The sequence below is a fragment of the Stenella coeruleoalba genome, assembly GCF_951394435.1.
Source record: "Stenella coeruleoalba genome assembly, chromosome: X".
In the NCBI taxonomy this organism is placed as follows: domain Eukaryota; kingdom Metazoa; phylum Chordata; class Mammalia; order Artiodactyla; family Delphinidae; genus Stenella; species Stenella coeruleoalba.
In genome coordinates this window covers 60176173-60203069 of record NC_137152.1, presented here as the reverse complement: position 1 = coordinate 60203069, position 26897 = coordinate 60176173, and the positions used below count along the sequence as shown (strand labels likewise).

At 36.9% G+C, this 26897-nt stretch overlaps 1 protein-coding gene across 1 annotated transcript in view; it reads right to left on the bottom strand.

Annotated features, from left to right (window-relative positions):
- Positions 1 to 26897, bottom strand: part of ATP7A (ATPase copper transporting alpha) — a 139595-nt gene that overhangs the window by 76954 nt on the left and 35744 nt on the right. Inside the window, exon 2 of the mRNA XM_079910785.1 lies at positions 209 to 349. Coding sequence (XP_079766911.1) covers positions 209 to 328 — 120 coding nt within the window. The 5' untranslated portion in view covers positions 329 to 349. The remainder of the gene's footprint in view (positions 1 to 208; positions 350 to 26897) is intronic.

The window sequence follows — 26897 nt, the reverse complement described above, 5'->3', positions numbered from 1 at the left end:
ATTTTAAAAATGTATTATTTCTTATTTTTTAACAAAAAAATAAGTTAATGGGCTGAAGAAAACTTATTCAGCTTCAAGGTTAAAAGTGTGATAGTCTTTATGTCGTACGTGTCAGTGTGTCTGCATCTGTCTCAGTGTTAGAAGTAATTTCCCAGAAGAATTCCAGTCAACAGCATTTGACTTCACTGATTTCCAAGGAGTAACTTACTTTAATGTGATGTACACCGTTCAGTTTTCCAATGCGCTGTTCAATGGTCCAAACACAGGAACTACATGTCATCCCCTCAACAGAGATGGTGACAGAATTCACACTCATACTTGGATCCATTTTGATTTCTTCTTTATATTCCTATTAGAAACAATGAACTTGTTAATTTCAGCCACGGAAATAATCCTTCCTCTGACACGCACTCCAATGTTCACTGCAGTGCTGTTTACAATAGCCAAGACATGGAAACAACTTAAATGTCCATCAACAGAGGAATGGATAAAGAAGATGTAGTACATATATACAATGGAATACTACTCAGCCATAAAAAAGAATGAAATAATGCCATTTGCAGCAACATGGATAGACCTAGAGACTATCATACTAAGTGAAGTCAAACAGAGAAAGACAAATATCACATGATATTGCTTATATGTGGAATCTAAAAAAAATGATACAAATGAACTTATTTACAAAACAGAAATAGACTCACAGACTTAGAGAACGAACTTATAGTTACCAGGAGGGAAGGGCAGGGGGGGATAGATTGGAAGTTTGGGGCTGACATGTACACAGTACTATATTTAAAATAGATAAACTGGGCTTCCCTGGTGACGCAGTGGTTGAGAGTCCACCTGCCGATGCAAGGGACACGGGTTTGTGCCCTGGTCTGGGAAGATCCCACATGCCGCGGAGCGGCTAGGCCCGTGAGCCATGGCCACTGAGCCTGCGCGTCTGGGGCCTGTGCTCCGCAACGGGAGAGGCCACAACAGTGAGAGGCCTGCATACCGCAAAAAAAAAAAAAAAAAAAAAAAAGATAACCAAGAAGTACCTACTGTATAGCACAGGGAACTCTGCTCAAAACACTGTAATAACCTAAATGGGAAAACAGTTTGAAAAAGAATAGATACATGTATATGTATAACTCAATCACTTAGCTGTAGACCTCAAACTAATACAACATTGTTAATCAACTATGCTCCAATATAAAATAAAAACTTAAAAACCGAAAAACAACAAAAAACTTTAAGTTAAAAAAAATAAATTATCCTTCCTCAACTTTCCCACCTCCCCAGCTGAAAATACTCTACTAATAAAATATGGCTAACATTCTTTTGTCTCACCTCATTTTACCCCCACCACAGGGCCTTTGGGTTAGCTATTCCCTTGATTTAGGACTTTCTTCTCTTAGATATTTGCTTAGCAAACTTCCTCATCTCTTTCAAGTCTACTCAAATCTAACCTTACTAATAAGTCTTTCAATGACCACACTGTTGAAAATTGCATCCCACACCCCTTCCACACACAGATACTCTGATTCCCATTACCTTTGCTCTATTTTTTTCTTATTTTCATAGAACTTATAACCTTCTAATAAACTCCATAATTTACTTACTATGTTTATTGCATATTACCTGTCTTCCTGTGGTGGTTTTAAAATATGCTCACAAATTCTTTGCTACTCCTTTCCTTCAAGAGGTGGAATTTAACTCCTTTCTCTTTGAGTGTGGCCTGGACTCAGTGACTTGCTTCCAAGTCAATAGTGGAAGTGACAAAGTGTGACTTCCAAGATTGGTCATAAAAGGCACTGCAGGAGGGGAAAAAAGTCACTGTGGCTTCCTCCTTGTCCTCTCTCTTGAATCACCCCATCTAGGGGAAGCTACCCGCCATGGCATGAGGATACTCAAGCAGCCTTTTGGAGAGGTTCACATGGTGAGAAATTGAGGCCTCCTGTCAATAACCAGCAAAGACATAAGGCCTCCTACTAGGTGAGTTAACTGCCTTGAAAGCTGATCCTTCAGACTCAGTTGTCTTTAGATGCCTGTAGCCTCAGCTGACATACAGACTTACAACCTCACGACAGACCTTGAGCCAGAACCACCCAGCTAAACCACTCCCAAATTCATGACCCACAGAAACTGTGAGATAATAATTGTTGGTTGTTTTAAGCCACTAAATTTTGGAATAATTTGTTACACTGCAATACACTTCCCACTAAAACGAAAATTCCATGAAGGCAGGAATCTTTGTTTTTTTCACTGATAATTAGTTTGAATCACATGAAATTGCCATTTTATTGAGATATAATTGACATATAATAGTGTATTAGTTTTAGGTATACAATATAATGATTTGATATATGTATATATTGCAAAATTACCACCATAAGTTTAGTTAACATCCATCACTATACATAGTTACATTTTTTTTTCCTGTGATGAGAAATTTTAAGATCTACTCTCTTAGCAGCCTTCAAATATACAATATTGTTAATTATAGTCACCATGCTGTACATTATATCCTCAGGAATTATTTACCTTATAACTGGAAGTTTATACTTTTTAACGACCTTCATCCATTTTGCCCACTCCCTACCCCCCACCTCTGGTAACCAACCCATCAATCTGTTCTCTGTGTCTATGAGTTCAGGTTTTTTCAGATTCCACGTATAAGTGAGCTCATACAGTATTTGTCTGTCTCTGTCTGACTTATTTCACTTAGCATAATGCCCTCAAGGTCCATCCATGTTGTCACAAGTGGCAGGATTTCCTTCATTTTTACGGCTGAAGAATGTGTATATGTATATCACACTTTCTTTATCTATTCATCTATCGATGGACATTGGTTATTTCCATGTCTTGGCTATTGTAAATAATGCTTCAATGAATAGAGGGGTGCAAATATCTTTGTGATAGTGATTTCATTTCCCTTGGATAAATACCCAGAAGTGGAATTGCTGGATCACATGATAGTTCTGTTTTTTAATTTTTTTCAAGAACCTCCATACTGTTTTCCATATCCATTTTTAAAATGTAAAAATCTTAGAAAAGTTGAAAGAAAAATTCATCCCTAGGTGCATCAGTCTCAGTCTTAACTTCAAATGGCATTAATTATGGAACAACTGTAACTTATAGTGTGATTTGATCTGAAATAGACTCATAATTATTAGTCTATTTTTGTTATTTACTTTTAAAGTTAGATCTAAAGTTATTCCAAATGCAACACTTAACAATTCAGTTATGTCCACTGATTCTTCTTATGAAATTACTATTAAATTACTGTCTATTTTTACAGAGAGACTTACAATATATATTCAATATAAAAGAATACATTTTGTCTAACTTTTGATTTTAATGACTTGAAACAGCCTTTATTCAAAGTCAAAAAAAAATAATGATTCTAATGAACCACACTGCCAAAGATTTTCACATTCTGGTAAACTATGACTTACAATCTATATGTAAAAATAAGCTGTTGTTGCCCTGAGAAACTCTTCCTTCCTCTAGCCAGAGCAGCTGCTGTCAATAGGACAATATGTGAATCTTTGAATGAACGATAAGTGGAATAGGGAAGAAGTAGTAAAAAATGAAGTTCTCCATATTGCCTGAAGTCTCCATTGCATGAAATTTTACAATCTAAAGAATATTATACTAATGAACAGCTTCCCTGTTTTCCAAATCTTTACTATGAAAATTTTCAACCACACATAAAAGGTGAATAATACAATGAACATCTATCTGTATACCCTCTGTATGAATTCAACAATTGTTAACATTTTGCTATACTTGCTCTATTTTTCCTAAACTATTTTTAAGTTTTAGAGATCATAATACTTCAGCATGCATATCCAAACAATAAGAACTCCTATAAAACCACAATACTATGATCACAGCTAAGAAAATTAATCATTGTACATCCTTTAATATAAGTTCTCTATTTAAATTGTCCTAAATGTCCCAAGAATATCCCTTACAGCTTTTATTTTTTTCCAAACCAGGATCCAGACAAGGTTCACACTCTGCATTTGGTTATGTGTCCTTTGTCTCATTTAATCTAAAACAGCCTCTCTCCTTTATCTCTTTTCCCCCAAGTAACTTTTTGAAGAATCTAGGTCAGTTGTCTTAATAGACATTGTATCCTCTTTTTAAAATACAATCTCCTCTTTGATAGGTTAAGGGGCTGATAGCTGGCATTACACCTCCTAATATCTAGGTATGATCAGTTACTACAATAGAACAGAAGCCCAAATGGGACAGGAAACGCAGGTAATTGTGAGCAAAGGATCCTTGGGATGTAAGAACTCACAGGTCTAGGTGAAAAGTCCAAGGCAGGGTACTTAAGGCAAGCATGAAGGCATTAGGGGCTCTAACTAGGGAGAGGGTCACTGGGAAGCAGTAATGAGTATGAAAAGGGAAGGTGATAATGTCTAAAACAAACAGATCCTATCAATATTTTGTCTACTGTTAGCCCTGTGCCTAAAAAAGGAGTTGCTTCCTCTTTCCTCTTGTAGCACATGGCTGCCTGCCTCAAGGTCAGAACATTTTCAGACTTAGTACCTATATGGCTCAAATATGCTATGGGTCAAAATGGGGCTTTTGAGGGTTGACTCAGGTACATTACCAAAACTGACTAAATTGTTTTATAAGAAACTGTCAAGTTCAAAAAACAGAATTGGTAACAAACTTTTGGAATATAATACACTCAACAGATGAAGGCTAGTTTACCTGGTGAGTTAGGAATGTAAAACTGAACTACAGTTTTATTATCGGGTATGCTCCAGACCAAAGTATTGGAGCATCTCTCAGGCTTACTGAGGAACTGAGAAAGACTAGTTAAGCAGAAAGGCACTTTTTTTTTTTTTTTTTTTGGCTGTATGCGGGCCTCTTACTGTTGTGGCCTCTCCCATTGCGGAGCACAAGCTCTGGACGTGCAGGCCCAGCGGCCATGGCTCACGGGCCTAGCTGCTCCGTGGCATGTGGGATCCTCCCGGACCGGGGCACGAACCTGTGTCCCCTGCATCGGGAGACGGACTCTCAACCACTGCGCCACGAGGGAAGCCCCTGAAAGGCACTTTTAAAGTGAGTGGATAATTCACCCTGGAAATATGTATTAGGGAGGAAAGAAATTCTGAGCATGAATGAAAATTACATTAATACAGCTACTTTTCCCATTACATCCTAATTTAAGCATGTCAGATCAACTATGAATAATATGTATTTCTTCTGCCCTCATAATCTGCCTGTATTTTTTCTTCAAAACTATACTTAAATTGGACCTTACACTCAAAACCTCAGAGGAATTCCATTCCCCTCATACTACTCTATTTTACATATATTATTTATATATATATTTTTCTATATAAAATATAACACACACAACTCTAATTGATTTTATAATATATGTATAACCATCTTTTGAATCTTAAATGTCTCAAAGATAGGTACAAAGTCAAGAACAGTTTTTGTAATCTCCCACTGCATTTAGCAAAATGACTAAGAAAACAGAGTAAGAGTGTAAATAATTTCATACGGTGTGGAAAAAAATGTATGTTTATGGGAGATGACAATATCAGAGAAACAAATCTGGCATGCAGCTATTAGCAATGAGGTGACTCTGAGAAAAAGAGCATCCAACAACACTGAGGGAAATAACTTCCAGTTATTAAAGTATTTTGAGCCACTCCCTAAACACAGATGGTAATCACCATCAGTAATAACATTTTCTAAGAGGAAGAACAGTATTATGACTAGATCATCATCTCTGATTTGGAAACAGAAACTGCATAAGTTGAGTACAAACAAACATGACACATACGAAGTCTGACTGCACAAAACCACTTCTTAAAGCTGATCAAAGAAGCTCAAACATTATTTTTATTTTTTTATTAGTATTTTAAATTTATTTATTTTATTAATTGATTTTTGGCTGTGTTGGGTCTTTGTTGCTGCATGCAGCCTCTCTCTAGTGGTGGCGAGTGGGGGCTACTCTTCATTGCAGCGTGCAGGCTTCTCATTGCGGTGGCTTCTGTTGTAGCAGAGCACAGGCTCTAGGCGTTCAGGCTTCAGTAGTTGCAGCACGCAGGCTCAGCAGTTGTGGCTCACGGGCTATAGAGTGCAGGCTCAGTAGCTGTGGTGCTCGGGCTTTGTTGCTCCGTGGCCCATGGGATCTTCCCGGACCAGGGATTGAACCCACGTTATCTGCACTGGCAGGCAGATTCTCAACCAGTGCCACAGGGACGCCCTCAAACATTATTTTTAAATCACCCTAAAATAATGAGGCCTCATAATTTGAGAAAGGTTTCTGGATTCTTAATATATTATATGGTAAAATTTAATTCTTTTTTTGGATACAGCTCTACATGGATAATTTTTGATCACTACAGTAATCAAGAAAATGCAAATTAAAACCACAATGAATATCACTTACTCCCATCAGGTAAACAAAACTTTCAAAATATGACAATACCAAGTGTTAATGAGAATGTGGAGCAACAGGATCTCCCGTATTCAGCTGGTGAGAACATAAATTAGTACAACCATTATGGAACCTGTTCGGTAATATCTGGCAGAGTTCAAGATATGCATATACTAGAACTCAACATTTTCACTCCTAGGCATATTACCCTAGAGAAAATCTCACATGTGTACAAGGACACATGAACAAGAATGCCCATTGCAAAAAAAACCAAAACAACAACAACAACAAAAACCCAACACTTTGGAAATAATCTAAAAGTCTATCAACTGGAAAATGAAAAAATAAGTGGGGATATATACATCATGGAGCATGACACAGTACTTAAAATGAATGAACTAAAATAGTGGTTCTCAGAGGACTGGTTCAAGATGGTGGAGTAGAAAGACATGCACTCACTCCCTCTTGCGAGAGCACCAGAATCACAACTAACTGAACAATCATCGACAAGAAGACACTGGAACTCACCAAAAAGGATACCCCACATGCAAAGACAAAGGATAAGCCACAATGAGATGGTAGGAGGGGTGCAATCACAATAAAATCAAATCCCATAACTGCTGGGTGGTGACTCACAAACTGCAGAACACATCCCACAGAAGTCCACCCACTGGAGTAAAGGTTCTGAGCCCCACGTCAGGCTTCCCAACCTGGGGGTCTGGAAACGGGAGGAGGAATTCCTAGACAATCAGACTTTGAAGGCTAGCGGGATTTGATTGCAGGACTTTGACAGGACTGGGGGAAACAGACACTCCATTCTTGGAGGACACACACAAAGTAGTGTGCACATTGGGACCCAGGGAAAGGAGCAATGACCCCATAGGAGACTGAACCAGACCTACCTACTAGTGCTGAAGGGTCTCCTGCAGAGGCAGGGGATGGTTGTGGCTCACCGTGAGGACAAGGACACCAGTAGCAGAAGTTCTGGGAAGTACTCCTTGGCGTGAGCCCTCCCAGAGTCCAACATTAGTCCCACCAAAGAGCCGGGTAGGTGCCAGTGTTGGGTCCCCTCAGGCCAAACAACCAACAGGGAGGGAACCTAGCCCCACCCATCAGCAGACAAACGGATTAAAGTTTTACCCAGCTCTGCCCACCAGAGCAACACCCAGCTCTACCTATCACCAGTATCTCCCATCAGGAAGCTTGCACAAGCCTCTCAGATAGACTCATCCACCAGAGGGCAGACAGCAGAAGCAAGAACTACAATCCTGCAGCCTGTGGAACAAGACCACATTCACAGAAAGATAGACAAAATGAAAAGGCAGAGAGCTATGTACCAGTTGAAGGAACAAGATAAAATCCCAGAAAAACAACTAAATGAAGTGGAGATAGGCAACGTTCCAGAAAAAGAATTCAGAATAATGATAGTGAAGATGATCCAGGACCTCTGAAAAAGAACGGAGGCAAAGATCGAGAAGATGCAAGAAATGTTAAACAAAGACCTAGAAGAATTGAAGAACAAACAGATGAACAATACAATACCTGAAATGAAAACTACACTAGAAGGAATCAATAGCAGAATAACTGAGGCAGAAGAACAGATAAGTGACCTGGAAGATAGAATGGTGGAATTCACTGCTGCAGAACAGAATAAAGACAAACGAATGAAAAGAAATGAAGACAGCCTAAGAGACCTCTTGGACAACATTTAAAAAAACATCATTTGCATTATAGGGGTCCCAGAAGAAGAGAGAGAGAAAGGACCCAAGAAAATATTTGAAGAGATTATAGTCAAAAACTTTCCTAACATGGGAAAGGAAAGAGCCACCCAAGTCCAGGAAGCACAGAGAGTACCAGGCAGGATAAACCCAAGGAGAAACACGCCAAGACACATAGTAATCAAACTGACAAAAAATAAAGACAAAGAAAAATTATTGAAAGCAACAAGAGAAAAACGACAACTAACATACCAGGGAATCCCATAAGGTTAACAGCTGATTTCTCAGCAGAAACTCCACAAACCAGAAGGGAGTGGCATGATATATTTAAAGTGATGAAAGGGGAGAACCTACAACCAAGATTACTCTACCCAGCAAGGATCTCATTCAGATTCGATGGAGAAATCAAAAGAGTTACAAACAAGCAAAAGCTAAGAGAATTCAGCACCACCAAACTAGCTCTACAACTAATGCTAAGGGAACTTCTCTAAGTGGTAAACACAAGAGAAGAAAAGGACTTACAAAACCAAACCCATAACAATTAAGAAAATGGTAATAGGAACATACATATTGATAACTACCTTAAACATGAATGGATTAAATGCTCCAGCCAAAAGACACAGGCTCACTGAATGGATACAAAAATAAGACCCATATATATGCTGTCTACAAGAGACCCACTTCAGACCTAGGGACACATACAGACTAAAAGTGAGGGGATGGAAAAAGATATTCCATGCAAATGGAAATCAAAAGAAAGCTGGAGTAGCAATACTCATATCACATAAAATAGACTTTAAAATACAGAATGTTACAAGAGACAAGGAAGGACACTACATAATGATCAAGGGATCAATCCAAGAAGAAGATATAACAGTTATAAACATACAGGCACCCAACATAGGAGCACCTCAATACATAAGACAACTGCTAACAGCCATAAAATAAAATCAACAGTACACAATAATAGTGGGGGACTTTAACACCTCACTTACACCAATGGACAGATCATCCAAACAGAAAATTAATAAGGAAACACAAGCATTAAATGACACATTAGACCAGATAGATTTAATTGATATTTATAGGACATTCCATCCAAAAACAACAGATTACAGTTTCTTCTCACATGCACACAGAACATTCTCCAGGATTGATCACATCTTGGGTCACAGATCAGGCCTCAGTAAATTTAAAAAAATTGAAATCATATCAAGCATCTTTTCCAAACACAATGCTATGAGATTAGAAATCCATTACAGGGAAAAAACGTACAAACACATGGAGGCTACACAATACGTTACTAAATAACCAAGAGATCACTGAAGAAATCAAAGAGGAAATCGAAAAATACCCAGAGACAAATGACAATGAAAACACGACAAACCAAAACCTATGGGATGCAGCAAAAGCAGTTGTAAGAGGGAAGTTTATAGCAATACAAGTCTACCTCAAGAAACAAGAAAAATCTCAAATAAACAATCTAACGTTACACCTAAATGAAGTAGAGAAAGAAGAACAAACAAAACCTAAAGTTAGTAGAAGGAAAGAAATCATAAAGATCAGAGCAGAAATAAATGAAATAGAAACAAAACAATAGCAAAGATCAATAAAACTAAAAGATGGTTCTTTGAGAAGATAAACAAAACTGATAAACCTTTAGCCAGACTCATCAAGAAATAGAGGGAGAGGACTCATATCAATAAAATTAGAAATGAAACAGGAGAAGTTACAACAAAAACTGCAGAAATACAAAGCATCCTAAGAGACTACTACAAGCAACTCTATGCCAATATAATGGACAACCTGGAAGAAATGGACAAATTCTCAGAAAGGTATAACCTTCCAAGACTGAACCAGGAAAAAAGAGAAAATATGAACAGACCAATCACAAGTAATGGAATTGGAACTTTGATTAAAAATCTTCCAACAAACAAAAGTCCAGGACCGGATGACTTCACAGGTGAATTCAATCAAACATTTAGAGAAGAGTTAACACCCATCCTTCTCAAACTCTTCCAAAAAATTGCAGAGGAAGGAACTTTCCCAAACTCATTCTATGAGGCCACCATCACCCTGATACCAAAACCAAAGATACTACAAAAACAGAAAATTACAGACCAATATCACTGATGAATATAGATGAAAAAATCCTCAACAAAATACTAGCAAACAGGGGCTTCCCTGATGGCGCAGTGGTTGAGGGTTCACCTGCCGATGCAGGGGACACAGGTTCGTGCCCTGGTCTCGGAGGATCCCACATGCCGTGGAGCGGCTGGGACCATGGGCCATGGCCGCTGAGCCTGCGCATCCGGAGCCTGTGCTCTGCAATGGGAGAGGCCACAGCAGTGAGAGGCCCGCGTACCGCAAAAAAAAAAAAAAAAAAAAAAATACTAGCAAACAGAATCCAACAACAGATTAAAAGGATCATACCCCATGATCAAGTGGGATCTATCCCACGGATGCAAGGATTCTTCAATCTATGCAAATCAACCAATGAGATACACCATATTAACAAATTGAAGAACAAAAACCATATGATCATCTCAATAGATGCAGAAAAAGCTTTTGACAAAATTCAACATCCATTTAGGATAAAAACTCTCCAGAAAGTGGGCAGAGAGGGAACCTACCTCAACATAATAAAGGCCATATATGACAAACCCACAGCAAACATCACTCTCAATGGTGAAAAACTGAAACCATTTCCTCTAAGATTAGGAACAAAACAAGGTCGTCCACTCTTGTCACTATTATTCAACATAGTTTTGGAAGTCCTAGCCACGGCAATCAGAGAAGAAAAAGAAATAAAAGGAATATAAATTGGAAAAGAAGAAGGAAAACTGTCACTGTTTGCAGATGACATGATATTATACATAGAAAATCCTAAAGATGCTACCAGAAAATTATTAGAGCTAAACAATGAATTTGGTAAAGTTGCAGGATACAAAATTAATGCACAGAAATCTCTTGCATTCCTATACACTAGCAACTAAAGATCAGAAAGAGAAATTAAGGAAACAATCACATCCACCATTGCAACAAAAAGAATAAAATACCTAGGAATAAACCTACCTAAAGAGGTAAAACACCTGTACTCAGAAAACTGTAAGACACTGATGAAAGAGATCAAAGATGACACAAACAGATGGAGAGATATACCATGTTCTTGGATTGGAAGAATCAATATTGTGAAAATGACTATACTACCCAAAGCAATCTACAGATTCAATGCAATCCCTATCAAATTACCAGTGGCATTTTTTTCAGAACTACAACAAAAAATCTTAAAATTTGTATTCAGACACAAAAGACCCCGAATAGCCAAGGCAGTCTTGAGAGAAAAAAAACGGAGCTGGAGGAATCAGATTCCGTGACTTCAGATGATACTACAAAAGCTACAGTAACCAAGACAATATGGTACTGGCACAAAAACCAAAATATGGATCAATGGAACAGGATAGAACGCCCAGAGATAAATCCACGCACCTATGCCCAACTAATCTATGACAAAGGAGGCAGGGATATACAATGGAGAAAAGACAGTCTTCTCAATAAGTGGTGCTGGGAAAACTGGACAACTCCATGTAAAAGAATGAAATTAGAACACTACCTAACACCATACACAAAAATAGACTCAAAATGGATTAGAGACCTAAATGTAAGATCCGACACTATAAAACTCTTAGAGGAAAACATAGGAAGAACACTCTTTGACATAAATTACAGCAAGATCTTTTTGGATCCACCTCCTAGAGTAATGGAAGTAAAAACAAAAATAAACAAATGGGACCTAATGAAACTTCAAAGCTTTTGCACAGCAAAGGAAACCATAAACAAGACGAAAAGACAACCCTCAGAATGGGAGAAAATATTTGCAAATGAATCAACAGACAAAGGATCAATCTCCAAAATATATAAACAGCTCATGCAGCTCAATATTAAGAAACAAACAACCCAATCTAAAACTGGGCAGAAGACCTAAATGGACATTTCTCCAAAGAAGAGATACAGATGGCCAAGAAGCACATGAAAAGCTGCTCAACATCACTAATTATTAGAGAAATGCAAATCAAAACTACAATGAGGTATCACCTCACACCAGTTAGAATGGGCATCATCAGAAAATCTACAAACAACAAATGCTGGAGAGGGTGTGGAGAAAAGGGAACCCCCTTGCACTGTTGGTGGGAATATAAATTGACACAGCCACTATGGAGAACGGTATGGAGGTTCCTTAAAAAACTAAAAATAGAATTACCATATGACCCAGCAATCCCACTACTGGGCATATACCCTGAGAAAACCATAATTCAAAAAGACACATACACCCCAATGTTCATTGCAGCACTATTTACAATAACCAGGTCATGGAAGCAACCTAAATGCCCATCAATAGACAAATGGATAAAGAAGATGTGGTGCATATATACAATGGAATATTACTCGGCCATAAAAAGGAACAAAATTGGGTCATTTTTAGAGACGTGGATGGATCTAGAGATGGTCATACAGAGTGAATTAAGTCAGAAAGAGAAAAGCAAATATCATATATTAACGCCTAATAGTGGAACCTAGAAAAATGGTACAGATGAACCAGTTTGCAGGGCAGAAATAGAGACAGAGATGTAGAGAACAAACATGTGGACACCATGGGGGGAAAGTGGCAGGAGGGGGTGATGGTGGTGGGATGAACTGGGAGATTGGGGTTGACATATATAGACTAATATGTATAAAATAGATAACTAATAAGAACCTGCTGTATAAAAAATAAAATAAAAATTTAAAAAATAAATAAAATTGTGGTTCTTACTGGGAGGAGGGGAGATTTCACCATGAAAGGGATATCAGGCAACGTCTGGAGACATTTTTGGTTATCACAACGTGGGGTGTGGGGTGGAGGGGAAAGTGCTACTGGGATATCACTAAACATCCTATAATGGACAACAAAGCTCCTCACAGCAAAGAATATCTGGCCCCAAATGTCAACAAAACAGAGGTTGAGAAACTCCAAACTAGGGCTACAGGTAGCAACATGGATAAATCTCACAAACATAGTTGAGGAAATAAAAAGTTTCAGAAGGATACAAAATTCTAAAAATGTAAAACAATACCATATGGTTTTTTTTGTATGCACACATATGTAGTAGTAAAATAAAATTTAAAAATATAAAATATATATAAATATATATATAATATAAAAATATGCATGGGAATAATAAACTCCAAATTCAGGAGTTTGGCGAGGGAGGAAAGGATGCAACTGGAACATAAATGGAAACTTCAACTATATATGTAATGTTTAATTTCTTAGGCTGAGTAGTGGATGCACAAATATGTTATAGGGTTCCCTATACTCTTTGTAGACCTTAGTTATTTCACTGTAAGAATTTTTAAAAGGAAAATAAACGAATGAACCTGGAGGACATTATTCTAAGTGAAATAAGCCAGACATGGAAAGACAAAAACTGCATGATCTCACTTATATGTGGAATCTAAAGTTGAACTCTTAGAGACTAGAAGGGTGGTTATCAGGGCCTGGGGAGTGGGGGAAATGGGGAAATGTTGGTTAAAGGGTACAGAGTTTCAATTATGAAGGATGAATAAACTCTGGAAATCTAATGTATGCATGATGACTACAGTTAATAACTGTTTACTTAAAACTTGCTAAAAGAGATGTTAATTGTCCTCAACAGCAACAAAAAATGGTAACTATGTAAGGTGATGAATATGTTCATGAGTTTGATTGCAGTAATCATATCACAATGCATATGTACATCAAAATATCACGTTTTACAACTTAAATATATACTATTTCTATTTGTCAATTATACCTCGATAAAGATGGAGAAAAAAGATTTTTAAGAAACACAGTCCACTTTAGGGGGAAATAAAGAAGAAAAATATATAGGGAATGTGCAGAAATTAAGAGACAAGTTACCAAAATTGAAATAATTCAATAAGTGAGACCAATGATAAACTCAAACATATAAAGAGACAAAAATCACCCAGTCTATTACACCAGGGCTATAAAAACACCCCTGTTTTGTCAAGCAAATTAATAATTTCTAGCTATGCAAACACTCAACTAGTTGCCTTCAGAGTATATATATTTCCAAATCAATTTAATTTTTTAAAAGTTTTAATTTTTTTAGTTTTTTCCTACCCATTTGCTTTTATTTAAAATCTACCACCTCTGAATTGAAAACAAAAGGGGAAAGCATTAGCTTCTTTATTATTTTACATAAAACATCTCGTTTAAATTGTGTGAACCTTTAAAATGAACATTGATCTTATCCCTTAACTTGTTTTCAAAATACTGAGTGTCTAACCTCTTTCATCACACAACTGTCACTATACAAACAGAAGACTAAGATTTCAGATGAAACAGCTGGAGTAGACTAGTGTATGTTTCAAAACATAATTGTTCTTTTCGTTTGACCATTCCCAAAAGATTAGGAGTCAGTACTTCAGACATATTAGTAAGGTCAAAAAAGACCAGAACACTCAAATTAGGAAAAGGCTGTGTGCTTTGCTGGCCATTTTTGTGACTCCTTGACTAATCACCGCTTCTTACAAAAGAGCTGTCCTTGTGATAACTACAGATATTTCAGATTCCTATAGCATTTCATATACATAATTTCACAACAATCCTGCAATATAAATGAGGTACTTGCCTCCTTTTAAAATTAAGGAAGCTAACACTCAGACTTACCTCTGCTCATACAGCCAATTCAAGCTGAAGTCTAGAGCTAACAATAGCCTCAAAGGGATTGACTTAATAGGGCAATGTTTGCAAAACGTATCAAAGAAAACCAGCCAGGGCTTCCCTGGTGGCGCAGTGGTTGAGAGTCCGCCTGCCGATGCAAGGGACACGGGTTCATGCCCCTGTCTGGGAAGATCCCACATGCCGCGGAGTGGCTGGGCCCGTGAGCCATGGCCTCTGAGCCTGCGCTCCGCAATGGGAGAGGCCAGAACAGTGAGAAGCCCGCGTACCGCAAAAAAAAAAAAAAAAGAATAGACAGATCCTTTGCAATGGAACAGAAAGTCCCAGAAACAGACATATATGTATATATAAGAATTTAGTTGCATAGCACAGGGAGATCAGCTCGGTGCTTTGTGACCACCTAGAGGGGTGGGATAGGGAGGGTGGGAGGGAGACACAAGAGGGAGGAGATATGGGGATATATGTGTACATATAGCTGATTCACTTTGTTATAAAGCAGAAACTAACACACCAGTGTAAAGCAATTATACTCCAATAAAGATGTTAAAAAAAAGAATTTAGTATATAATAAGGGAAGTATTTCAAATCAGTGGGGAAATAAATAAGTGGTGTTGCCATAATGTGCTAACCATGTGAGGTAAACACGTTTAAATCCCATCTTACTCCAAAATTAATTCTAAATGAGTTAAAGACTGAAATGTAAAAAAAAAATGTTTAATGCTATAAAAGTGGATAATTAACAAAAACAGCAACAACAAAACTTGGGATGGAGAAGGCCTTTCTAAGCCTAAGCCAAAAGCAGAAACGATAAAAGAAAAGATCTTTAAATTTAATTTTTATGCATTTTTAAAATGTCATGTGCCATAAAAAACCCACGTAAGCAAATTACAAAAATATATATGCATATGGAGTTTCCTTCTGGGGTGATGAGATGTTCTGGAATTAGATAGTAGTAATGGTTGCACAAGTCTGCGAATACACTAAAAACCCCTGAATTACATAAAATTATACTGAATTTTATGACATGTAAATTATATCTCAAAAAACTCCATATATGTAATACATATATGTCAATTGACAAAATAAGAAATCCAAAATTCCAATAAACATAAAACTTTACATTTAAAGTTATAAATTAAAACGACTAAAATACAATGTTTTCCCCCTACTAGATTAGTAAAACGTGTCTATTACCACATAGCTTAAAACAACAAAACAGGAAACAACCTACATTTTTTACAGTAGGGCACTGGTTAAATAAACTCCAGTAGATCCACACTTTTACAGATAGTTGTCATATTTTTTGGCTACCCAGCATCCAAACACACAGCTTAGGTTAAGGAAATCCCCTGCTGTGAGTGAGCTTCTTGGTAATAGGCAGTAGGACCCACCCCCACTACTGAAGCCAAAGTGGAAGGAGGAGGTATTCCCTTTCCCTTCATCCTTCAAGGTAAGATGCTAAGTGATTCTAGATCTGGCTGGGCAGATACCTCTGCCCAGGTTTTTAAATTCTGAGAAAGTGACACAAATACACAGTGAGAGTTAAAGAGAATTCGCAGCAGCTTCAGCAACAGTCAAGATGCCAGCAGTGGTGGTGGCAAAAGTCCTGAGATAGCCAGTGCCACTGGAGAGGTCCTCACCAGACTGTACATGGGGGGTGTGACCTTGGCTGTTTTAGCCTCTCTGGGTTCCTGCCCATTTTTCCAAGCCTGGCTGACCATCTTTCCTGTTGACTCTATAAACAATCTTCATAGCCTACCAATAAATTCCTTGTCTGGGTAAGTGAGCTGAACTGCTTCATGTTGTTTGCAAGCAAAAACTCAGCATAATACATGTATAATAAATACCATGTGGCCATTAAAAACAATGATGTAGATCTCCATTTGCTCACGGGGAAAATATTCAGGATACATTAAGTAAGAAAAAGCAAATTTTCACTGCAAGAAGTTCTCTAAACCCACCACCAATGGGTTAACTAATGGTCTCCATTCTATCACCCAAATATTCAGATGCCCACAGCATGCTTAAGTGCACTCTTTGTCCTACCAGTAGTGTGTTGACATACTTAGTTTCATCTGTGTTTGCTCCCAAGCCTCTTTATGCCCACTGAACTTCTTTTAATCGTGTGATTTAATTAAATATTATGTAAACTGATGAAACATGAGTATAAAAGAGAGTTACTATTTCTGTGAAAACAAAGGTGAATGCTTTAGAAAGATTCAATAAAGGTGAGCAGTAAACTGCTGAAATAGCTGCACATAAGCAACTTTAACAGAATGGGGGGAGAGAAATCATAAAAAACTAAAAATTCTATTCTCTACTTTCATGAAAGCAAACTAGAAATTGGAAATCTGGAAACCTGGAATGAAACAATATGGATGTGGTTTATACAGAAAGAAAAGGAGGAATTTCAAAGGACCCATATACAAGGAAAAGGCCTTGGCCCTACATATAAATATTGGAGAATGAATGAATATATGTTCTAGGTTTTTACAAAATGAATAGGCTACATATAGTTATTATGGCTCCTTTCTTCAACTGACCAACCACTGGATGGTGCAGGAGAGTTTCTACCATGTTTCCATCTTCTACGAAGGAAGACTCTAGAATATACCACAGAACAAAGAGGAAAAAAATACCTGATTTCATTTTGTTTTAAAGGGCCCTGATAATTTACATTTTCAGCCTTGACTAAAACCTGTCATAAGCCAACTTTTATAAATAGTTGGATTGAGAATGTGTATTCCTAACAAGGACATCATTGAAATTTACACTTTAATGAATTTTCTTCCCTTCTTTGAATTTCCTGTTTGTCCTATAAAGCCATGAAATGTTGCAATGGCCTATTACAATGGCTATGTCCAATACTTTATGCTATTTTTTAAGTTGTTTCCATTCAGAATCCTCAGTAGAATTCAGAGATGATTCTCCTCACATAGTTTTATAGGACATTTCTTCTTCCTCTAAAAGTATTTATGGGCTTAGGAAGACTATTATTTCCTGAGAAAGGCAGGTACTTTGTAAAAGTTTGTGTGTGTGGGGTGTGTGTGTAAAATACACATAACATAAAATTAATCATTTTAACTATTTTTTTAATTAAAGTATAGTTGACTTACAGTATTACATTAGCTTCAGGTATACAACATAGTAATTCAGTATTTTCACAGAATATATTCCATAAAAAATTGTCATAAAATATTGACTGTGTTCCCTGTGCTGTGCATTACATCTTTGTAACCTATTTATTTTATAGCTAGTAGTTTGTACCTCTTAATCCCCTTGAGCTATTTTGCCCCTCGTCCCACCCTTTTCCCCTCTGGTAAACACTAGTTTGTTCTCTATATCTGTGCATCTGTTTCTGTTCTATTTGTTCATGTGCTTTATTTTTTGGATTCCACATATAAGTAAAAATATATAATATTTGTCTTTCTCTCTGAGTTATTTCACTAAGCATAATACCCAGGTCCATATATATATGGTCTATATATATATATATATATATATATATATATATATCTTTTAATATTGGTGTTTTCATTTTCTTTGGATAAACACCTACAAGTGGCACTGCTGGATCACATGGTAGTCCTGTTTTTAATGTTCTGAGGAACTTTTATATTGTTTTCCATAGTGGCTGTACCAATTTACATTTCCACCAGCAGTGCACGAGGGTTCCCTTTTCTCCACATCCTAGCCAATACTTGTTATTTCTTGTCTTTTTGATGATAGCCATTATGACAGGTGTGAGGTGGTATCTCACTGTGGTTTTGATATGCATTTCCCTGATGGTTAGTGATGCTGAGCATCTTTTCATATGTCTGTTGGCCGTCTGCATGTCTTCTTTGGGAAAAATGACTATTCAAGTCCTCTGCCCATTTTTTAATTGAATTGATTTTTTAAAATATTGATTTGTATGAGTTCTTTATATATTTTGGATTTGACCCCTTATCAGACATATTGTTTGCAAATGTCTTCTCCCATTCAAGGCTGTCTCTTCATTTTGTTGATGGTTTCCTTCTCTGTGCAAAAGTTTTTAAGTTTGATTAGTTCCCATCTTTAAATTTTTGCTTTTGTTTCCCTTGCCTGAGAAGAGAGATACAAAAACTATTCATAAGACCAATGTCAAAGAGAATACTGCCTATACTTTCTTTTAGGAGTTTTATGGTTTTAGATCTTACATTTAGGTCTTTAATCCATTTTGAGTTTATTTTTGTATATGGTGTAAGGAATTGTTCGAGTTTCATCTCCTTTATGTAGCTGTCCAGTTTTCCCAACACCATTTACTGAAGAAACTATCTTTTCTCCATTGTATATTCCTGCCTCCTTTGCCATAGATTAACTGACCATATAACTGGATTTATTTCTGGGCTCTCTATTCTGTTCCATTGATCTGCTTGTCTGTTTTGTGCCAGTACCATACTGTTTGGATTACTGTAGCTTTGTAGTATTGTCTGAAGTCAGGGAGTATGGTATGTCCAGCTTTGTTCTTGGTTTCACTGATCTTTTGTTGTTTCTTTGGTCTTTATTTTATTTATTTCCACTCTCATCTTTATTATTAGCTTCCTTCTGCTGACTTTGGGCTTTGTTTGCTCTTTTTCTAATTCCTTTAGAATTAGAGGGCTGGAGCCAGATATGAGCCAGGGCCGTTTTAACCATTTTTAAAGTGTACAGTTTAGTAGCATTAAGTACATTCACACTGTTGTGCAACCATCACCACCATCCATCTCCAGAACTTGCTCATCTTCCTAAACTGAAACTATACTCATTAAACACCAATTACCCATTTCACCTCTACCCAACCCCTAGTAACCATCATTCTACTTTCTGACTCTATGAATTTGACTACTCTAGGTTCCTCATATAAGTAGAATCATTTGTCCTTTTTTGTCTGGTGTATTTCACTTAGCATAATATCTTAAAGGTTTACCCATGTTGTATCACATGGCAGAAAGTTATTCCTTCTTTTTTTTTTTAAAAAAAAGTGTGTGTGTCCGTGTGTGTGTATGCACACACGTGTATATGGCCTTTTATTTGTTTTTCCTTTTATAAATTTATTTATTTATTTACTGGCTGAGTTGGGTCTTCGTTGCTACACATGGGTTTCCTCTAGTTGCGTTGAGTTGGGGCTACTCTTTGCTGTGGTGTACAGGCTTCTCTTGTTGCGAACCACGGGCTCTAGGCATGCAGGCTTCAGTAGTTGTGGCACGTGGGCTCAGTAACTGTGGCTCGAGGGCTCTAGAGCACAGACTCAGTAGTTGAGGTGCACAAGTTTAGTTGCTCCACAGCATGTGGGATCTTCCCAGACCAGGGCTCAAACCCGTGTCTCCTGCATTGGCAGGTGGATTCTTAACCACTGCACCATCAGGGAAGCCCGGAATGTTATTCCTTCTTAAGGCTGAATAATATTGCATTGTATGTATATACCATATTTTGTTTATCTACTCATCTTCTAATACACCTTTGGGTTGCTTCTATCTTTGTGCTACCGTGAATAATGCTGTTATAACCACTGTTATACAAATATCTGTTTAAGTCCCTGCTTTTAATTCTTTTGGGTATATACTTAGACTTGGAATTTCTGGATCATTTGGTAATTCCACATTTAATTTTTTTAGGAATCACCGTACTGTTTTCCATAGCAACTGTACCATTTTTCATTCCTACCAACAATGCACAAGGGTTTCAATTTCTCTACATCCTCACCAACACTTGTTATTATTTTCTGTTTTTAAAAAAATAATAGCTATCCTAATGGGTGTGAAGTGGTAACACACTTTTCTACATCTCAGAAATTTCAATAAAGAATTAGTGAATTAAAGCTAAAATATGAGATAGATGGAAAGCCATAACCTTTCGTTATTAGCCATTTCACTGTTACTTTATTTCATTTACAATGTATTCTTACAATTTTTCTTGACAATTTCTTCTATATTTGGATTTTATGGTAAGAACTTGTTACAATATATACTTTAAATGTGAAACAGTATGTTTTCAGCTCTATTTTAGGTATGATTAGTTTAACAGGTTAGCACAAGAACTTGGAATGAGTTCAAAGGGATCAGGATAAGAAGATGTAGGAATTCCCTGGTGGTCCAGTGGTTAGAACACAGTGCTTTTTCACTGGGGTGGGCCGGGTTCAATCCCTGGTCGGGGAACAGAGATCCTGAAAGCTGCGCAGCACCGCCAAAAAAAAAAACATGTAAATGTTCTTGGCTCAACATGTGCTTATTTTTAAAGTGGATATAAAAGAGGAATTGTTGTGAATTTCATTTACATCAGTTCTTCAGAAACTTACCTTTCAGATTTAAGCACATTTCTCTAACTTTTTTCCTAAAGCTAGTAAGAGTATACTAAAGGGGTAGAGTATACTAAAGGGTACAATATTGTGCTTTCAGCACTATAAATGAATAGCCAAATAATAATGAAGCAATACTAGCCACAATTACTATAACAAAGTAGATTGACCAGTAAAGATGATGTGGGCAATATCTAGACCCTAGGAACATATTACTCAATCACCCTGAACAACTTGTTTGTTCTACCTACTTTGGAAAGTAATAGCAGAGGAACTGAACTCTATCATTAAAAGTTACTTATTCAGGGACTTCCCTGGTAGTCTAGTGGTTAAGACTCTGAGCTTCCACTGCAGGGGGCACAGGTTCAAGATCCTGCATGTCACACAGTGAAGTTATTTATTCAAATACTTGTCCTCAACTCACCTAAGCGTTTATATAAATGTCTCCCACACAAGAATAAAATAATTTGTAATATATTTAGGACCAATGAAACTGCATGAAATCTCAGGAAAATTTAAATAGGAAATTATGCCTATTTTAAACTAGGCAAATGTACATAAACAGCAACCTAGTACTAGTTATTGCTATATAAGTGTTACTTATAGTTACATAGTATTATTACTATACAATAAAAACTCAGAGATTAACGGCATGAGCCAAAATCACATATACTTACCCAAACACTGATCCAAAGATAATCACATTTTTGCTTCTCCATAGGGACTCCAACGAGTGGCAGATAAGGCTACAGCATAAACATGTGCCTCAACTTTTTTCCCTCTTACTTAGATGAAAACAATCTATTTCAAATATTCCAAAAATGAACTGGGGAGAAAACCGACTGGAAGGAGAGACACCCAAAGAGAGAAAGAGATACCCAAAGCAGTTGTTCAATAAACATTTTTTTGTTGTTGGGTGGATGGTCAGTTGACTGGATGGACAGACAAACCAACTCTGAATTCTCCTGCTAGATAAGAAAGCTGAAAGGGGGAAAGTGATTTCTTCTTGGTCAGAAGACTAAAAATGGTGGGAAACTACTAACATTCTAAGATATTTTCCAGATATTCTTTACTTTTCCCTTGACTGCTAAATGAAAACTCAAAGGAGCAAGTCCACCTTAGCTCAGTGATCAATATTAGTATCACTGTACTTCCCTGGTGGTGCAGTGGTTAAGAATCCACCTGCCAATGCAGGGGACACGGGTTCGAGCCCTGGTCCGGGAAGATCCCACATGTCACAGAGCAACTAAGCCCATGTGCCACAACTACTGAGCCTGTGCTCTAAAGCCTGCGAGCCACAACTACTGAAGCCCACGTGCCTAGAGCCCGTGCTCTGAAACAAGAGAAGCCACTGCAACGAGAAGCCCATGCAGTGCAGCAAAGAGTAGCCCCTGCTCGCCACAACTAGAAAGCCCACGTGCAGCAACGAAGACCTAATGCAGCCAAAATTAAATAAATTTAAATAAATAATTTTTTAAAAAGACAATAACTTGTATATATTAAGTTAACTAAAATATATAATTAGAATTAATTTCCCATTTCCTTTTTTTATTGTGGCTATTAGGAAAATTTAAATTACATGTGTGGCTCACATTTTATTTCTATTGGACAGTGCTGTTCTAGAGTCATTATTTTATCTTTTAAAGTTACGTCTATGATCCACCTGGAACTACATTTTGTATACAGTATGAGGTAGGAGGCAAGGCTCATTTTCCCCCATATGGATACTGAATTGACCTGCTACCACTTATTGAAAGAGATTTTCCTTACATGTAATGTTCTTGTCAGATTTTGTTATAAAGGTTACACTTATTCCATAAAAAGAGTTGGAGAGTATTATTTTTCAGTTCTCTATTAAAGATTGGTGTTAGATTGGTGTTAGCTCTTTACTAACTGGAAAAATTCACCAGAGAAGCCACTTGGACCTCAAGTTTTCCTTGTGGAAAGGCTGTTATATCAGTTATTGAGAGAGGTGTATTAAAATCTCCAACTACAATTATGGACCTATTTCGCCTTTCAGTTCTCCATTTTTTGTCTCATACATTTTTAGGCTATGCAATTACCTACATAAAAAGTTAGGAATATTATGTCTATCTGTTGAATTAATCGTTTCATTATTATGAATTATTCTCCTCTCCAGTAGTATGGCCACACCAGTTATCTTTTGGAAGTATTTGCATAAAATATTTTTAATACATTTATTTTCAACTTTTCTATGCATGACATATAGTTGTATGTTATATCTGGGAATAGCACTTAGTTGTTTTTTAATTTATTTATTTTATTTATTTTATTTTTGGCTTCATTGGGTCTTCATTGTTGAGCATGGGCTTTCTCTAGTTGCGGTGAGCGGGGGCTACTCTTCATTGCAGTGTGTGGGCTTCTCATTGAGGTGGCTTCTCTTGCTGCGGAGCATGGACTCTAGGTGCGTGGGCTTCAGTAGTTGTGGCCACAGGCTCAGTAGTTGTGGCTCACAGGCTCTAGAGCACAAGCTCAGTAGTTGTGGTACACAGGCTTACTTGCTCCATGGCACGTGGGATCTTCCCCGACCAGGACTCAAACCCATGTCCCCTGCATTGGCAGGTGGATTCTTAACCACTGTGTCACCAGGGAAGCCCTAGCTGTTTTTTTTTAATCCTTCTTACAAGCTCTGCTCTGAACTGTAATATTGGGTGCACTTACATTTAATAAAATTACTAATATTTGGGGGTTTATGCCTATCTTCTCGATGTTTTCCTATTTGGCCCAAGTATTCTTTGAGGCTTTTTCTCCTTCCTTGCTTTATTTTGCATTAATCAAATACCTTTCATTATTCCCCTTTTCCCATGTAATAGCTTGTTATAGTTTTTAAACATCACTCTTTTAGTACCCTAGAGATTACAACATGTCTTTATTTATTACAGTCTATCTTAAATTAGAACTTTTATCTCTGCCTGGATAGTGGAAAAACTTTTAAAACATGTTAACTCCATTTAACATCTCCCTTTTATCAGTTTCCTATTGCTGCTATAACAAATTGCCACAAATGCAAATGTATTATCTTACAATTCTGGAGGTCAGTAACCCAAAATAGGTCTCACTGGGTGAAGTGGAGTGAAGGGAGCAAAGTCCATCTTGACTCAGTGATCAGTATTAGTATTATGATAATGCCATCTGCAGCAACATGGATGGACCTAGAGATTATCATACTGAGTGAAGTAAATCAGACAGAGAAAGACAATTATCATATGATATCGCTTATATGTGGAATCTAAAAAAAAAGGGTACAAATGAACTTATCTACAAAACAGAAACAAGAATTACAGATGTAGAAAACAAACTCATGATTACCAGGGGGTAATCAGGGGGAGGGATAAATTGGGAGATTGGGATTGACATATACACACTACCATATATAAAATAGATAGCTAATAAGGACCTACTGTATAGCACAAGGAACTCTACTCAATACTCTGTAATGGGCTATATGGGAAAAGAATCTAAAAAAGAGTGGATATATGTACATATATAACTGATTCACTCTGCTGTACACCTGAAACTAACAGAACATTGTAAATCAATATACTCCAATAAAAAATTTTTAAAAATTAGAATCATGAATATTATGCACCACCTATGAAACATTTTCAACAAAAATCTTTAACATGTATCTAATCAAGGTTTTAGAGCTAACTTACAACATACAGGAAATAATAGGAACTAAAGGATATCACCTTGTAGCCAAGGGAAAACAAAGGATCAAGGTATTGACAGGCTGTATCTTATCTGGAGGCTCTAGGGGAGAATCCACCTCTCTGATTTTTCAGCTGCCTACATTCCTTGACTCCAGCCCCCAACTGCACAACTCTGACCTCTGCTTCTACCTGCACATCTCATTCTCTCACTCTCCTGACACTCTTTTACTTTACAAGGACTTTTGTGATCGTATTGGACTCAACCAGATAATCCTGGATGCTTCCACCTCAAGGTCGACTCTATCGCATCTGCAAAGTCCTTTTTTCCTTGTAAGGAAGTCAGAGGTTTCAGGGATTCAGACATAGACATCTCTGTGGGGCTATCATTCTGTGTACCACACCTCTCCTATATTTTGTGTTAGTGGTGACACATATTTTAATTCAATATGTTTACAAACACTTCAGAAAGGAAAGCTCTACCTCTCAGAATGCCAAGAGACATAGACAAAATAATGAAGTTAGAAAATCACCATTTGGCACCATTATTACCTCAATCATGGTAATAACTGATTGAGGAAGAAATCATTCATGAATGCTAATACTAGTGAAAAAAAGCTTGATGAGAAAGAGGACACTTACATTATTGCAAAGTACCACCCTACAAAATACTTACCAATTAGCAATAAATAAGTATAAAAGACTCCTTAATTAACCTTATAGTAAATAAATCTTTTAAAGAAACAATACAAATTATCATCACAATTAATGAGACAAATTGACATACCATGCTAACTCTATTCAAAAGAAAGCTAAGAGGCTATATTAATACATAAGTATATTTCAGAGCAAAGACTATAAAGCAGAGATAAAGAAAGGCATTTCATAACGATAAAGGGGCCAATTAATGAAGACATAATAATTCTAAATGTTTATGTAGTTAATGACAGAGCTTTAAAATTCATGAAGCAAAAAGTGAAAGAACTGCAAGGAGAAATAGAAAAACCTGCAAGTATAGTCAGACATCTAAATACCCCTCTCTAAATGACTGATAAAAAAAAGTAGGCAGAAAGCCAGCAAGGACAGAGTAGATTTGATCAACACCACCAACCAATTTCACTAGACTGACAAGCACAGAATAGTCCACCTAACATCAGCAGAATTACACTTTCCTCTCAAGTGCAGATAGAACCTTAACTAAGATAGACCAAATTCTGAGTTACAGAATAAGTTTCACTAAATTCAAAAGGATCCAAGTCAAAGTAAGTAGGTTCTCTGGCCACAATGGAATTATAGTAGAAATAAAAAAATAGAAAGATCTCTGGAAAACCCACAATTCTTTGGAAGCCAACTACACACTTCTAAATAACCTATGGGTCAAAGACGAAATCAAAAAGGAAATTAAAAACTATTTTGAACAGAATTAAAATGTGACATAGCAGAATTCGTAGTATGACAGTAAAGCAGTAGTCATGGGAAATTTTATGGTACTAAATGTTTATATGAGAAAAGAAGAAAGGTTTCAAATCAATGACCTCAGGTACCACATCCAAAATCTAGAAAAAGAAGAGCAATTAAATCCAAAGTAAGCAGAAGAAAAGAAATAATAAAGATGACTACAAAAATCAATAAAAGAAAAAGCAGAAAAACAACAGAGAAAACAAAGAGAAGTAAATGCTGGTTCTTTGAGTATATCAGTAAAATTGATAAATCTCTTTCCAGACTTATAAGGAAAAATAAGAGAGACAACACAAGTTACCATTATCAGAAACAGGAGAGGTGACATCATTAGATTCTACAGACATTAGAAAGACAATAAGGTAGTAGTGTAAACAACTTTATGTCAATGAACTCAACATTTAAATGAAATGGACCACTTCATTGAAAGACACAAGCTCATCCAAGAAGAAAAAAACAGCCTTAAATGTCCTAATCTATTAAAGGAATCAAAATTACAGTAAAAACAAAACACAACTTTCCTCAGAAAAACTCCAGGCCCACCACAGCTTCATTAGTAAAGTCTACCAAACATTTAAGGAAGAAATTTCACAAACGCTTTTAGAAAATAGGAGAAGAGGGAACT